The sequence below is a fragment of the Caretta caretta genome, chromosome 1 (assembly GCF_965140235.1).
Source record: "Caretta caretta isolate rCarCar2 chromosome 1, rCarCar1.hap1, whole genome shotgun sequence".
NCBI classification, from domain to species: Eukaryota; Metazoa; Chordata; order Testudines; family Cheloniidae; genus Caretta; species Caretta caretta.
This window is the reverse complement of record NC_134206.1, coordinates 151,102,227-151,115,685: the sequence shown is the minus strand read 5'-3', so window position 1 is coordinate 151,115,685 and position 13,459 is coordinate 151,102,227. Positions and strand designations below refer to the sequence as shown.

The 13,459-nt window shown below is 39.8% G+C and overlaps 1 protein-coding gene across 1 annotated transcript in view; it reads left to right on the top strand.

Moving 5' to 3' along the window:
* The window catches only part of TMEM47 (transmembrane protein 47), a 39,014-nt gene extending 25,806 nt beyond the window's left edge, over positions 1–13,208 (top strand). The window contains exon 3 of the mRNA XM_048863820.2: positions 8,323–13,208. Coding sequence (XP_048719777.1) covers positions 8,323–8,501 — 179 coding nt within the window. The 3' untranslated portion in view covers positions 8,502–13,208. The remainder of the gene's footprint in view (positions 1–8,322) is intronic.
* Positions 13,209–13,459: the final 251 nt, after the last annotated feature.

The window sequence follows — 13,459 nt, the reverse complement described above, 5'->3', positions numbered from 1 at the left end:
CCAGGTGGAGGGCTAAAGTGTGGCTGCTCTTGTAATCCCTGTGGACCTGTGTTTGAGGCCTGTGAGTCATGACAGAAACTTTCCTAAATGTACTGATTGTAAGCTTAGTGAAACAGCCCAAACTCATAGATCAAGACAGTTCTTAAATCAAAGAGAGCAGCAACAACCACCTGGAAACACAGCTAGTGACAACCAAAGTCAGAGGGAGATGCTGGATGCTCAGCACTTCTCCAAATTAGGTCACTTGTTTCATGGTCTGAATATGGATTTACAAACCTACCTTTAAGCTGCTATTTTTACAGTTGTAGCCATGGAGCCAGATGTTTAACTCCTGAAGAACTAATCAAGGCAACTTAATGAAGTCGGTGAATTAAACAAGTGAGAGATTAGAATAGCAAACTTGAGAAGAGTGAGAAATAGTTTTCTTTTAAAAGCTAAGGGCATGACTGTGATAATTCTGCTCATGCTGTGGAGTACCATACTTCACTCATGCTCTCATTGCCTTCAGTGTAGAGTAGGTGGTAATAACTCAGTGTGAGTAGCAGTATCACAATCAAGTCCTAAATGTTGAGAGACCAGTTGGTTCAAGGAATAGTGTGGTTCTTCTGTGCTTTCAATTAAGGACTGGATCCAGCAATTGGATCTATATGCATGGACTGGTCTGTTTGTACAATGTTCCAGTGGTTTGGGAGCAACAGAAATAGGGTGATTACCTGTCTTGAATTGGGCGGGACAGTCCTGAAATGTAGAGTTCAAGACCCAGTCCTAGGCTGAATGACTCTGGGACAGCATTTGTCCCCAATTCCCTGCGGTGCTGCTCTGTGCTCAGGGGCAGTGTCAGCCTCCTCCTAATGTAGGAGAACAGCGGTGGGCCTTAGCTCCTCCTTGCCAGGCCAAAAGCCAGAGCCAGGCAGTCGTAAGAGCTGCCCAGGGAGCCCGGGCCACTGTGGGTAGCCCTGGACCCTCCACCTGCCCTGTTAGGCATACCCTGGGCAGCGCCCGGGGGTGGGGGAGGACATGGGCTGGGGGTTACTGTTGGGCCTCCCAGCCCCCCTCCCTTCCGGCTTCTGGCATAGCCAGGGGCCTCGGGGAAGAAGAGGAGCAGGGGGCAGGGTCAGAGAGGGGGTGGGGCTCCTGCATGTGTTCCACTTTCGTCTTTTGAAAAAGTGATCACCCTAAACAGAAGATCTTTACTGTTGATAGCTGGTGGCCCCAGAACAATCCCTTAGTGGATGGGCATCCATGTCACAGAAATCTGTATCTACGGTGGCCAAAGAGAGAGAGAGAGAGAGAGAGAGAGGCCAAAGACTGATTGGCCAAGAAAACCCCTCTTACTTTTTGGTCTCTGTCGGATCTGAGATGCATTGGCAAGACAGGAGCAGTAGCACAGAAGCCAGCAAACAGAGCTGAAAACGGGAGTTGGAGTGGGAGTTGTAAGGGGAGTTTGGGGAAGGGACTGCGTGGTTGTGGTTGGGTGTGTGTGTGGGGGGGAACGGGTGGTTCCTTGACAGGAGCTTAAGAGGGAAGCCTATCACAGCTACAGAAGCAGCAGTGGTAGTGACTCAAGGAATGGAAGAGATAATGAAGATGACCATGGAAGCTGTGGCATGCATGTTATCCTGGAGCGGTACCTGGACAGTGCTTTGTTTGTATGATGAGCTGCCTGATAGAGCTGATGGTAGCGAAGTGCTGAGGTTTGGATTTTCAGGTAGAAAATATTATTGAGTTTTGAAGGGGATTTAAGCTGATGATAGCTGGAAGACGAGAGTAGGCTGAAGGGAAAACTCAGGACTGGCAGATGCAAGCTGGGCTGGAGAACTGAGAGTAGATTGCTGGATAAGGAAAGTGGCCAGTGGAAGCATGTGATTACAAGAACTAGCCAGAGGAAAAGATTGGCTACTGAAGGAGAAATAGAGCTCAGGAACAGGTTTGCTGAATTGGAAAATGAAGGGGCACAGCAGGCAGTAACAGACTGTGGGAGGGCAAGGAAGAAAAGAGCAGCTAGTTCTACAAGAAGAGAGGAAAAGTCGATAGAGATAGCCAGAGTTCGGAGCCCCAGGAGGCTAGAGGATGACTTGCAGAAGACTGCAAGAGAGAACAAAAGATATGAAGACTTGCAGCCAGAAGGAATGGAAGGAGGAAGGCCAGAGAATTGCAACCATCAGGAAGAGGCAGGTCTATGTGATTGGGGACATCCTACTAAGAAGGACAGTGGGACCTGTCACCGGAGCTGATCTGGAAAATAGAAAGGTGTGCTGTTTGCTGGGAGCTAAGATATGGGAGCAGGAAATAATCCACCGATTGTCCTTCATGTGAGAACAAACGACACAACTGGATTCTCGCTGGAATGCATCAAGGGAGAGTATGCCAGGATGGGGAAGATCCATTAAAAATAGAGACTCAGGTGATATTCAGTGGGATTCTACCTGTCCCTAGAGGAAGAGAATGAAGGAGAGAAAAGATTATGATAATCAACAGATGGCTCATGCAGTGGTGCTATAAGGAGGGCTTTGGGATGTTTGATCACTGAGAGGCATTCATGGACAGAGGACAGTTCTTCTGGGATGGACTCCACCTGAGTAGGGAGGGAAATAGATTTCTGGGATGGAGGTTGGCACAACTGGTTAAAAGCTTTAAACTAGGAATTCATGGGAGATGGCTGGGAGATGTTAATGCAGTCTCCACACGTGATTCTAACATTGAGTGGGAGGACAATCAAGTAAGAGAGGAGAAAGCAGTGGAGAAAGGAACAATAGGGTAGGAGAATGGACGTCAAGAGAAAAGAAAGTGCCAGTACCAATGACACTAACAATCAGGTAGGTGATACTGGCAGTAGAATGACCATACCTAATCAGGTGAACAATCTGGATGAAGCCCAGCAGAAACAACTAAGATATCTGTAGGCCAATGCAAGGAGCCTCAGTAACAAAACTGAGGAAGTGGAACTTCTGGCACAGAAGAGAAACCAAATATAGGGATAACAGAAACATGGTGGAACACTAGTCATGACTGGAATACAGGTATTGAAGGATATGTGCTGTTCAGAAAAGACAGAAATAAAGGTAAAAGTGGTGCAGTAGCATTGGATATTAATGACAAGGTAGACTCTAAAGAAATTAAGTGATAGAATGGATAAAACAGTCTTTCTGGGTCAGAATCACTTTGGGGGAAGAAAGGCAACAGAGGCTCCACTGGGTTAGTACTTGGGGTCTGTACTGGGATCCGTTTTGGATATGAATAGAGACCTCTTTAATATTTTAATGAAATAAATACTACTGGGAATTGTAAGATTATGGGAGGTTTTAATTTTCCAAATCTAGAGTGGAGGACAAGTGCTACTAATAATGTTAGGGCCCAGAAATTCCTGAAATGTGATGACTGACAGATTTCATCACCAAATAGTCCCCGAACCAACAAAAGGTGATGCTATTTTAAATTTGGTATTGGTGAGTAGTAAGGACCTCATAGAAGAACTGATTGTAGAGGACAGCCTTGGTTTGAGTGATCATGAGCTAATTCAGTTTAAACTAAATGGAAGGATAAACAAAAATAGATCTGCAACAAAGGTCCTTGATTTCAAAAGAGCTAACTTAAAAAAATTAAGGGAATTAGTTAGGGAAGTGGACTGGACCAAAGAAGTCAAGGATCTGAATGTGGAGGAGGCTTGGAATTACTGTAAGTCAAAGTTGCAGAAACTATCTGAAAACTGCATCCCAAGCAGGGGGGAAAAGTTCACAGCGAAGGGTTGCAGACCAAACTGGATGAGCAAGCATCTCAAACAGGTGATTGAGAAAGCAGAAAGCTTACAAGGAATGGAAGGTGGGAAGGATCAGCAAGGAAAGCTCCCTCTTGGAGATCAGAAGATGTAGGGAAAAAGTGAGAACTGCCAAAAACCAAGCAGACTTGGACCTAGCTAAGGAAATGAAAACCATAGTAAAAGATTCTGTAGCCATATAAATAAAAAGAAAACAAGGAAAGAAGTGGGATCACTAAGCACTGAGGATGGGGTGGAAATTAAAGATAATCTAGGCATGGCCCAGCACCTCAACTAATACTTTACCCTACTTTTTAATATGGGTAATGAGGAGTTTAGTGGTAGTGACAGGATGACTAATAGAAATGAAGATATGGAGGTAGAAATTTCCACATACGAAGTGGAAGTCAAACTCACACAGCTTCATGGAATCAAAGTGGAGGCCCCAGATAATTTCCATCCAAGATTATTAAAGGAACTGGCACATGAAATTGCAAGCCCAATAGCAAGGATTTTTAATGAATCTGTAAATGGAGAATTGCTAATATAGTTCTTATTTTTAAGAAAGGGGAAAAAAAGTGATCCAGGAAACTACAGGCCTGTTAGTTTGACCTCAGTTGTATGCAAGGTTTTGGAACAAATTTTGAAAGACAAAGTAGTTAAGAACACAGAGGTGAACAGTAACTGGGATAAAATACAGCATGGTTTTACAAATGGTAGATCATGCCAGGCCCACCTCATCTTTCTTTGAAAAGATAACTGATTTTTTTTAAGCAAAGGACATGCAGTAGGTCTAATCTACCTGGATTTCAGTAAGGCATTTGTTACAGTTCCTGTGGTAAATTATTAGTTAAATTGGAGAAGATGGGGATCAGTATGAAAACTGAAAGGTGGATAAGGAACTGGTTAAAGGGGAGACTATAACGCGTCAGACTGAAAGGTGAACTCTCAGGCTGAAGGGAGGTTACTAGTAGAGTTGCTCAGGGATTGCTCTTGGGACCAATCTTATTTAATATTTTCATTCATGACCTTGGCACAAGAAGTGGAGGAGTGCGCTAATAAAATTTGAGAATGACACAAAGTTGGGAGGTATAGCCAATACAGAGGAGGACCAGAAAATCTATCAAGATGATCTGCATAACCTTATAAATTGGAGTAATAGAAATGGGATGAAATTTAATAGTGTAAATTGCAAGGTCACATATTTTAGGACTAAGAACAAAAATTTTTGCTATAATCTGGTGATTTGTCAGTTGGAAGCGACAAAGGAGGTGAAAGACCTGGGTGTAGTGGTTGACCACAAAATGACTATGAGTCACCAATGTGATGTGGCTGTGAAAAAAGCTAATGCAGTCCTAGGATGCATCAGGTGAGGTATTTCCAGTAGAGACAGGGAAGTGTTAGTACCGTTGTAAAAGGCACTGGTGAGACCTCATCTGGAATACTATGTGCAGTTCTGATCTCCCATGTTTAAGAAAGATGAATTCAAACTGGAATAGGTGCAGAGACGGGTTACAGGGATGATCAGAGGAATGGAAAACCTACCTTATGAGAGAAGGCTTGAGGAACTTGCCTTGTTTAGCCTAACCTAACAAAGGCTGAGGGGAGATATGATTGCTCTCTGTAAATATCACAGAGGAAGAGGAGTTATTTAAGTTAAGCACCAATGTTGACAGAAAAACAAATGGATATAAACTGGCCATCAACAAGTTTTAGGCTTGAAATTAGGTGAAGGTTTCTAACCATCAGAGGAGTGAAGTTCTGGAACAGCCTTCCAAGGAGAGCAATGGGAGCAAAAAAAAAAACCTAACTGGCTTCAAGACTAAGCTTGATAAGTTTATGGAGGGGATGGTATGATGAGATTGCCTACCATGGCATGTCGCCCAACTGTTACTGCTAGTAACAAATATTTCCAGTGGTTGGAGATGGGACATAAGATGATGAGGGCTCTGCGTTACTACAGAGAATTCTTTCCCAGGTGTCTGGCTGGTGGGTCTTGCTGACATGCGCAGGGTCTAACTGATCACCGTATTTGGGGTTAGGAAGGAATTTTTCCCCAGATCTGATTGGCAGAGACCCTGGGGATTTTTTCACCACCTTCTTTCAGCATGGGGCATGCGTCATTTGCTAGTTTGAACTAGAGTAAATGATTGATTCTTTGTAACTTGACATCTTTAAAATCATGATTTAAGGACTTGAATAACTCAGCCAGAGGTTATAGGTTTATCACAGGAGTGGGTGGGATTTAAGGACTTGAATAACTCAGCCAGAAGTTATAGGTTTATTACAGGAGTGGGTTGGTGAGATTCTGTGGCCTGCAATGTGCAGGAGGTCAGACTAGATGATCATGATGGTCCCTTCTGGCCTTAAAGTCTATGAGACAGTGTTGGGTTGAGATTCATTGTCAGGACAATTTTGTGCTATTGTTGTTGCACTTCCTGTTCTGCCAGTAAATCGAGGGCTTTAGTCTCTAGTGCAGTCAAATTGGCATCTTTTGGTAGCACTAAAGCCATTTACTTAAAAGAGGAAAAGAGTGCACAGGGAGGATCTAAAAAGCAAAATGAAAATGATTTTTTGTGCAATAAATGTTTAAACACCAGGATAATACAATTAAGATGTATTTCATTTTACTATAATTTTGCAATGTAATTTCAGACAGAATTCTGGAATTCAGAATAGTCATTTTTTTAGTGTAATTTTAATCTGGCACTGGGCTCATAGAGGATTATCTCTAAATAGCGTTCTTATTTTTATTACATTTAATACATTTCTTTGTTTAAAAAAATGTGGTGTTATATCAGATAGCTCTGTGTTTTCAACGATATATGTCCCAATGCTGCAATTACTTAAGCATGTGCTTATCATTGTGGTTGTGAATAGTCCCACTGAAATCATGGGGCTGCTCCTGTGCGCAAAGTTAATCATCTGCTTAAATGTTCATGAGATCAGGGGCACATTGTGTATTTAGGATGAGAAAAGGCTGGAAATCACATTGCTCTGGTGTCTTTTCTCCTCTTGTGCACTTGCAGTTCATAGAGTTTAAGGTCAGAAGGGACCATTAGATCATCTGGTCTCACCTCCTGCATAATACAGGCCATTACATTTCACCTATTTATCCTTGTATTGAACCCAATAACTGTTTGTCTCAATTATGCTAATGGTAGTTATGTACCTGCATTAGGGAAGGATGGACCATTATAAAACTGAGCTCTCCAAACAGAAAATTAGGTTCTTCATCCATGCATGCACACACAATGCACTCTCACTGTAAGCATATTCCATTTGGTCAGGATACAACACAATAGTTAACCAGGTTTATTGAATTCCATTGCAAATGTGTTTGGAGCATATTCCTCTTGCTGTATGAAATCTTCTGACTCTCTCAGGGACAATATCATAGAAAATAATGATTTTTAAGCATCTCGCTTCCTAGAATTTGCTCTGTTTCATCAGTTTTGAGCCAGAGCCAGACATATTTTTCCTCTCTGTATTTACTGTATGCAGGAAATATTTTTCCACATATTAGAGTTTTATGACTTCACAATAGGTGACAAAGCTTTATGAATTCCTTTGGTAATCCATATAATATATTATTAATTCTGATTATAGTAGGTGATGTCTACATAATATATAATTCCATAAGAATTATATTGTAATTGGACATATTAATATCACATACTGCTCGTCGTTTAGAATAAATTGGTTGAGTGTGAACTGTATTTCTTCAGGTTCCTTTATTCCTCCTCATCTTCGATGTGTTCTATTTATAGTATCCATTTGATTAGTCAGTTTAGTTTTATTACAGAGAAAATGCAAACTCCAGACTTAAAAAGGTAGAGAAAAGGAAATTGAGAAGAGATTGGTGTTACTTCAAATCTCCAGGGAACAAATAGAATCATATCATTATCCAATAGCAATAACATTTGTTCATCTCCTGGGGAATATATTGGAGTTGCTATACTCTCTATGGATTAAATAAAGTTTGTGTCAGTTTATTTTTATGTACAAGCAGAGCAAAATATACAAATAAAAATTGGACCAAAGGTATTTTTATAATTACTTTTTAAAAAATACAAAAAGGTAAATGACTTGCTTGTGTATATTACCAAGTACCCTACATTTAGCCAATTAAATTACGCAGTTATGCAACTTAACAACTTGTTAAAGCTGCAAGACTAAACAATACAAAATCAGATGGTATTACACAGAAATAACATGTTGGAGTGTGTCTGGGGGGGGGTTAACAGTTTTTTTTTAAAAAGGAAGGAGGAGATTGGAGGACGGACAGAGGGAGGAGAAAAGTAGAGAGGTGAGGTGGAATGGAAGTCTAGCATTATTTGAGCTATCTCAACATTCTTTACCCAAATGTATCAAGAAGCAGGATCCAAATTTCTTCCAATTCATGTAATTGCTCTCTGTGTTGATAGGCTGCTATTTCTTTCGCTGCTAACTCAAATAGGTTCATGTAACCAAAGGCATTTTTAATGTGAGTGTTGGTAATGTAATGTTTGTGTTTTTATGTAAACGAGTAGAACCCTCTTCTGACTTTTGGTTAATTTCTCTTTCAGTTGTTCTTCAGGCGTGCAGCCTAGTCCTTTATCCAGTCAAGTTCATCGAGACAGTCAACTTGAAAATATACCATGAGTTCAACTGGGGCTATGGCCTGGCTTGGGGTGCAACTATATTTTCATTTGGGGGTGCCCTCCTTTATTGCCTGAACCCTAAGATCTATGAAGACTACTACTAGTGCCACTTTAGTTTGGGGGAAAAAAAATGGAATAACAAAAGGGTTACTCCATCTTTTCTAACTCGCTGTTTTTTAGAATACTTGTGGAGCATTAAGCAGTCGCTCTGTTGATTTAATAGCCTTTGCCTTTTGGCCGCAAACACTATAACTAGCTTTTACATCCATTTAAGAGAACTGCAAAAATTAAGATTACTGATCTTACACAGGCAAACGTTGCAAGCTGCTGATACGTTAATGTCATTTTTCTTGACAACAAGCGAAGGATCTACATGACAGCGATCATTGTGAGGGACGTTGCTGGAGTGAAAATGCAGTGCCTGCATCTGCCATCGCCTGCAGGGGAGCAGCTGGCATAAGCTCCATTTAGAAGTTTCCTTATATCGTGGAGGATTCAGATGTCATGATAAGCAGGTGGTGCCATCTTATATCAATAAGTGCTGTTGGGCCCTGGTCACTTGCTAGAAAAAGCTGTTGAGAAATTAGTTGCAAATGGCCATGTGTTGGGGGCAGTGAATGTAAATGATAAATGAATTTCGTAATGTCTGCATTGGACAGTTTGCTGAAAAAAAACCCGGGAGTTTATGCATTAGCAAGCCACATCTTCCCTGCCAACTGTGGCAGATCCCTGAAGGGAAGTCAAAACCTGGAGACACGTGCTTCTAATTATGTGGCTGGAAGTTGTCTCAGCTCTGAGTATTGTGGGGTGGGACGAGGGGTAACGGGGGCCTCAAATTTCCCTGTGGCAAATAAAATGAGCTGCATTTGTCTTCATGCCCTTTTAATTTCCAAACTGTGCAGTAGAAATGCATAAATAACAAGTCCAACTATTTTTATAGAAGGCATTTGTTAGTATAAATGAGTATATATATGTAAACATATATAAACATATGCAGAGGAAGAAACACATTACATCTCAAAATGGTAATATTTGCTGTGGTGCAGTGGTTAAAGCACTAACTTTGTATGCCTTCTTAAGAGTCTTGGATCGCTATCTCCATTTAGGGTCAGTAATGCAAAATAAACATCTTAAAATTGGTTGCTTTCTCTGTATGCCCTTATGCTCTGTTTTGATGGGAAATATCTAAAAGGTCATATACATTTGAGGTGGAATTAAATCTAAAATAGCTAGTTGCTTGATACTTATTACAAGTATTTATTTTTTTTTAAAAAAAGCTGTTTAATGGAGAGAGACTACCACTTTCTAAAAATCCAGTTAGTTTCTGTCTCTAATTGAAAGAATGTAGCTGAGATCCAGTTACGTACAGTATAAAAATGTTATCAGTACAGTATGTACTCAAATATTTGTTTCAGAGTAGCAGCCGTGTTAGTCTGTATCTGCAAAAAGAACAGGAGTACTTGTGGCACCTTAGAGACTAACAAATTTATTGAGCATAAGCTTTCGTGAGCTACAGCCCACTTCATCGGATGCATTCAGTGGAAAATACAGTGGGGAGATTTATATACACAGAGAACATGAAACAATGTAACAACATGAAACAATGGGTGTTACCATATACACTGTAACAAGAGTGATCAGGTAAGGTGAGCTATTACCAGCAGGAGAGGAAAAAAAACCAAACAAACCTTTTGCAGTGATAATCAAGGTGGGCCATTTCCAGCAGTTGACAGGAACGTGTGAGGAACAGTAGGGGGGAAAAATAATTATCACTACAAAAGGTGTGTTTTTTTCCCTCTCCTGCTGGTAATAGCTCACCTTACCTGATCACTCTCGATACAGTGTATATGGTAACACCCATTGTTTCATGTTCTCTGTGTTTATAAAATCTCCCCACTGTATTTTCCACTGCATGCATCTGATGAAGTGAGCTGTAGCTCCTGAAAGTTTATGCTCCAATAAATTTGTTAGTCTCTAAGGTGCCACAAGTACACCTTTTCAAATATTTGTTGTTCTCTGAGTCTAAAGGTTGATTGACATGCGTCTATTTACTACTTGCTGAATGTTTCCCACTTAAAACTTCCAGAGGCTATACAAATGAAATGAGACCCAAATTAAACTAGGGTGGAATTTTTAAATTGACTTACATAGCATAACTTTTATTTTTGTTTAATATTTGCTTATTTGGGTACTTTGGATTAATTGTGAACATATTTTTATACAACTCTAATATACAACTTTAGAAATAATTATTTTTGTTAATTGAGAAATTTAAAATATATCCTAGTTGGGCCTCTGTAAGAACAGAGACTTTGAAGCTGTAAAAATGCTTTCGTATTGTTGATGTATTGCTGGTTCTGCAAAAGGATTGCAGAATTACTTAACATTAGGACCACATCCTATAGTATTAAATGTACTCGCCACAGTTTTCAGAGAGAGGCAATTCAGCAATAGGTATAGAAGAAGCGTAAACCTGCTTGTAGCCTGTTGTTCTTAAAAGTCTTTCTGTCAAACAAGACCCAGTTCTTAGCCAACATAGGCCTCTCTGGGAGAGAATGTGTAATATCACAGGAGAATAGTCCACATCAGCACTTTTCCCTGGATCAGTGATGATTAGCTAGACTAGGATGACAGAGCAAAATAATAGCTTCACTTAAATGTTTTTGTGCATCCTGCTGAAGAGCGAGGGCAAAAGGGCATGAGGGAAAGGAGGAGAGCACCTTTCACTTTCTTGCAGGCAGCTGAGAATCTTTGGAACTCTGCATTTTTTCCTGCGTGACTTAAAGCCGAGGCCTGGCATGTGGTTAACTGCAAATCTTTCTGGACTGCAGCGTAACGCTGCTCTTATTTAGCTGCATTAGGAACATTGTGTGATGGAATGGGAATTAGGCTAATTTTAAGAAGCCTACTGTGAGTGGATCTCTGTTCCTTTTTAGGGGAGTGGTGGTTTGGTGCTGACCGTTACACAGCATTTTGCTTCGTACAAGGAGAGGAAGCCGTACAATGCTCGACCTATGTCATATCTACTAATCTTAATAAACTCCCTTTCTCTTTCTGTGTAGCTAGAGAGAAGATATTCAGTGGGCTATTGCATATACACATAAGTTGCACATATACTGGAGAAAACACAATTCATAACACAAAAGGCCTTTAGGCAAAAATTTTCAAACTTGAGTGCCTAAAGTTAGGATCCTGTATCCATATTTAGGCATCAAAAATCGGGGGGGGGGGGCTTGATTTTCAGAGGTTCTGAATACCTACAACTTCCATTGAAGATAATGGGATCTACAAGTGATCAGCACATAATCACATAATCAGTTCCCTGCCATTGCAGCGGCCGTGGGCATTGGTGGCATCTTGGTCTCTTCTGTTCTCTGCATGTGGGACAAAGTTTAGTTTCCTGAGGACTGAAATGTTTTGTTCTAACTCAAAGGCATCTGAGTGAAATTTAATGGCCTGTGTTATATTGATCAGTCTAGCTGATCTAATGGTCCCTTCTGGCCTTAAACTCTATGAAACTAGTTGGATTTGTGTGTGGGGAAACTTCTCAGAATCAGGTCCTTTTTATTTAGGGGCCTAAGCATGGAATTAGGCACCTAATTTTAGCCTATGCTGCTGCTTTTTCCCCTACCATGGCCAAGATTGCCAAATATTGAATGTTTTGGCACCAAACTAAAAGTAAATACAATGTAAAGCTGAAATATTTTTTCTACCCATAGAATAAAACACTCCTGTGTTGGAGTGTATTTACAATAGACTTATCATTTTTATATATTATTCTTATGTCATGCCTTCATCATTTCAGTTATATTTGGCTTTATCTCACTAGCAAGGTAATTTTTCACACCACAAACCCATTGTTTCTCTTCCAGATATATATAGTGAACTTGCAAGCAGGGCTAGTTATTTTTATTTTTTAAGCTTAAAGTATACTATCTGGTGCAACAAGTACCAACCCACTCTTTTGAATTTCTTGCACAACTACATTTAGCTTTTGTAAGTTCAACATGTAAATTTTAAAGACATAAATATAGAGACCTATGTGTTTGAAATATGAATGATATATGGATTAGCATGTAACTGTATATTATTAAACATGCAATGAACTAACTGGTAAGTGAAGTCTAATCTTATGGCTAGCAATGTAATTTATTCAGACTGTATTTTTGTACAGAACAGTGCACACTAACCTGTTGCCTGTGTGTCCTCTATAATGCCTAAAACTGTGCCTCGAGATTTCATTTGTCTTTACAAATCAATCAACTAAATACTTCATGCTGTTGATGGTATTAGTTTCTCTAATGTTGTTCTCTGTTTATTTTTGGAAAGTGTATGGTATGTTTATTGAATGAATCCGTCAAAATGTGGTTCATTTTTAATGGTCATTATTAGGGGGAAAAGACAAGTTTTTTATCTAAGCTGTTTTAAGTTTGCTGTTTTATTACCATTTTTGCATTTCACAACTTTTGTAGCTTACAAGAAGTTATATGTGAAAAAGTAACTAAAATAAAAAAAAGGTTACCCTAACAAAATGCACTTCTTTTTGCCCTGTGTAGAATATTTAAACACTGAAAAGTTCTGCTGCTGTTTTTGTCTGTGTTTACTTAAATGAATTTGTCTGGCACTTAGATATCACAATAAGGGCAGGTTTATAAAAAATAGAGCCAAGTTCTGCCCTCGTTAGTATCCTGTGGGGTTGACTGTGGTATACATCTCGGCACTATTCAGCCCCAAATGCCTTTATGTAATATGTTGTAACATTTGAATGACAGAGCCCTTTAACTTATTAAATAAAAAGCAATGTACTGGCATTCAGAATGTACCACTCCAACTACTTCAATGGTAAATTAATCTGCGATATTCAATATTCTTTTCCGTATTTCCAGATTATACAGTGCTATTTTCTGTATGAACCTGAAGTATGTGTTACTTTTTCACTTTTTGAATAATCTTTTACACTATTCTTCCCTTTTGACCTGGAGGGGAGTATTGAACTGTGTGTTAAAAAGCACAGCTTAAATAAAGAAAACATGTATTATGATCTCCATAACATTCAGGTTAC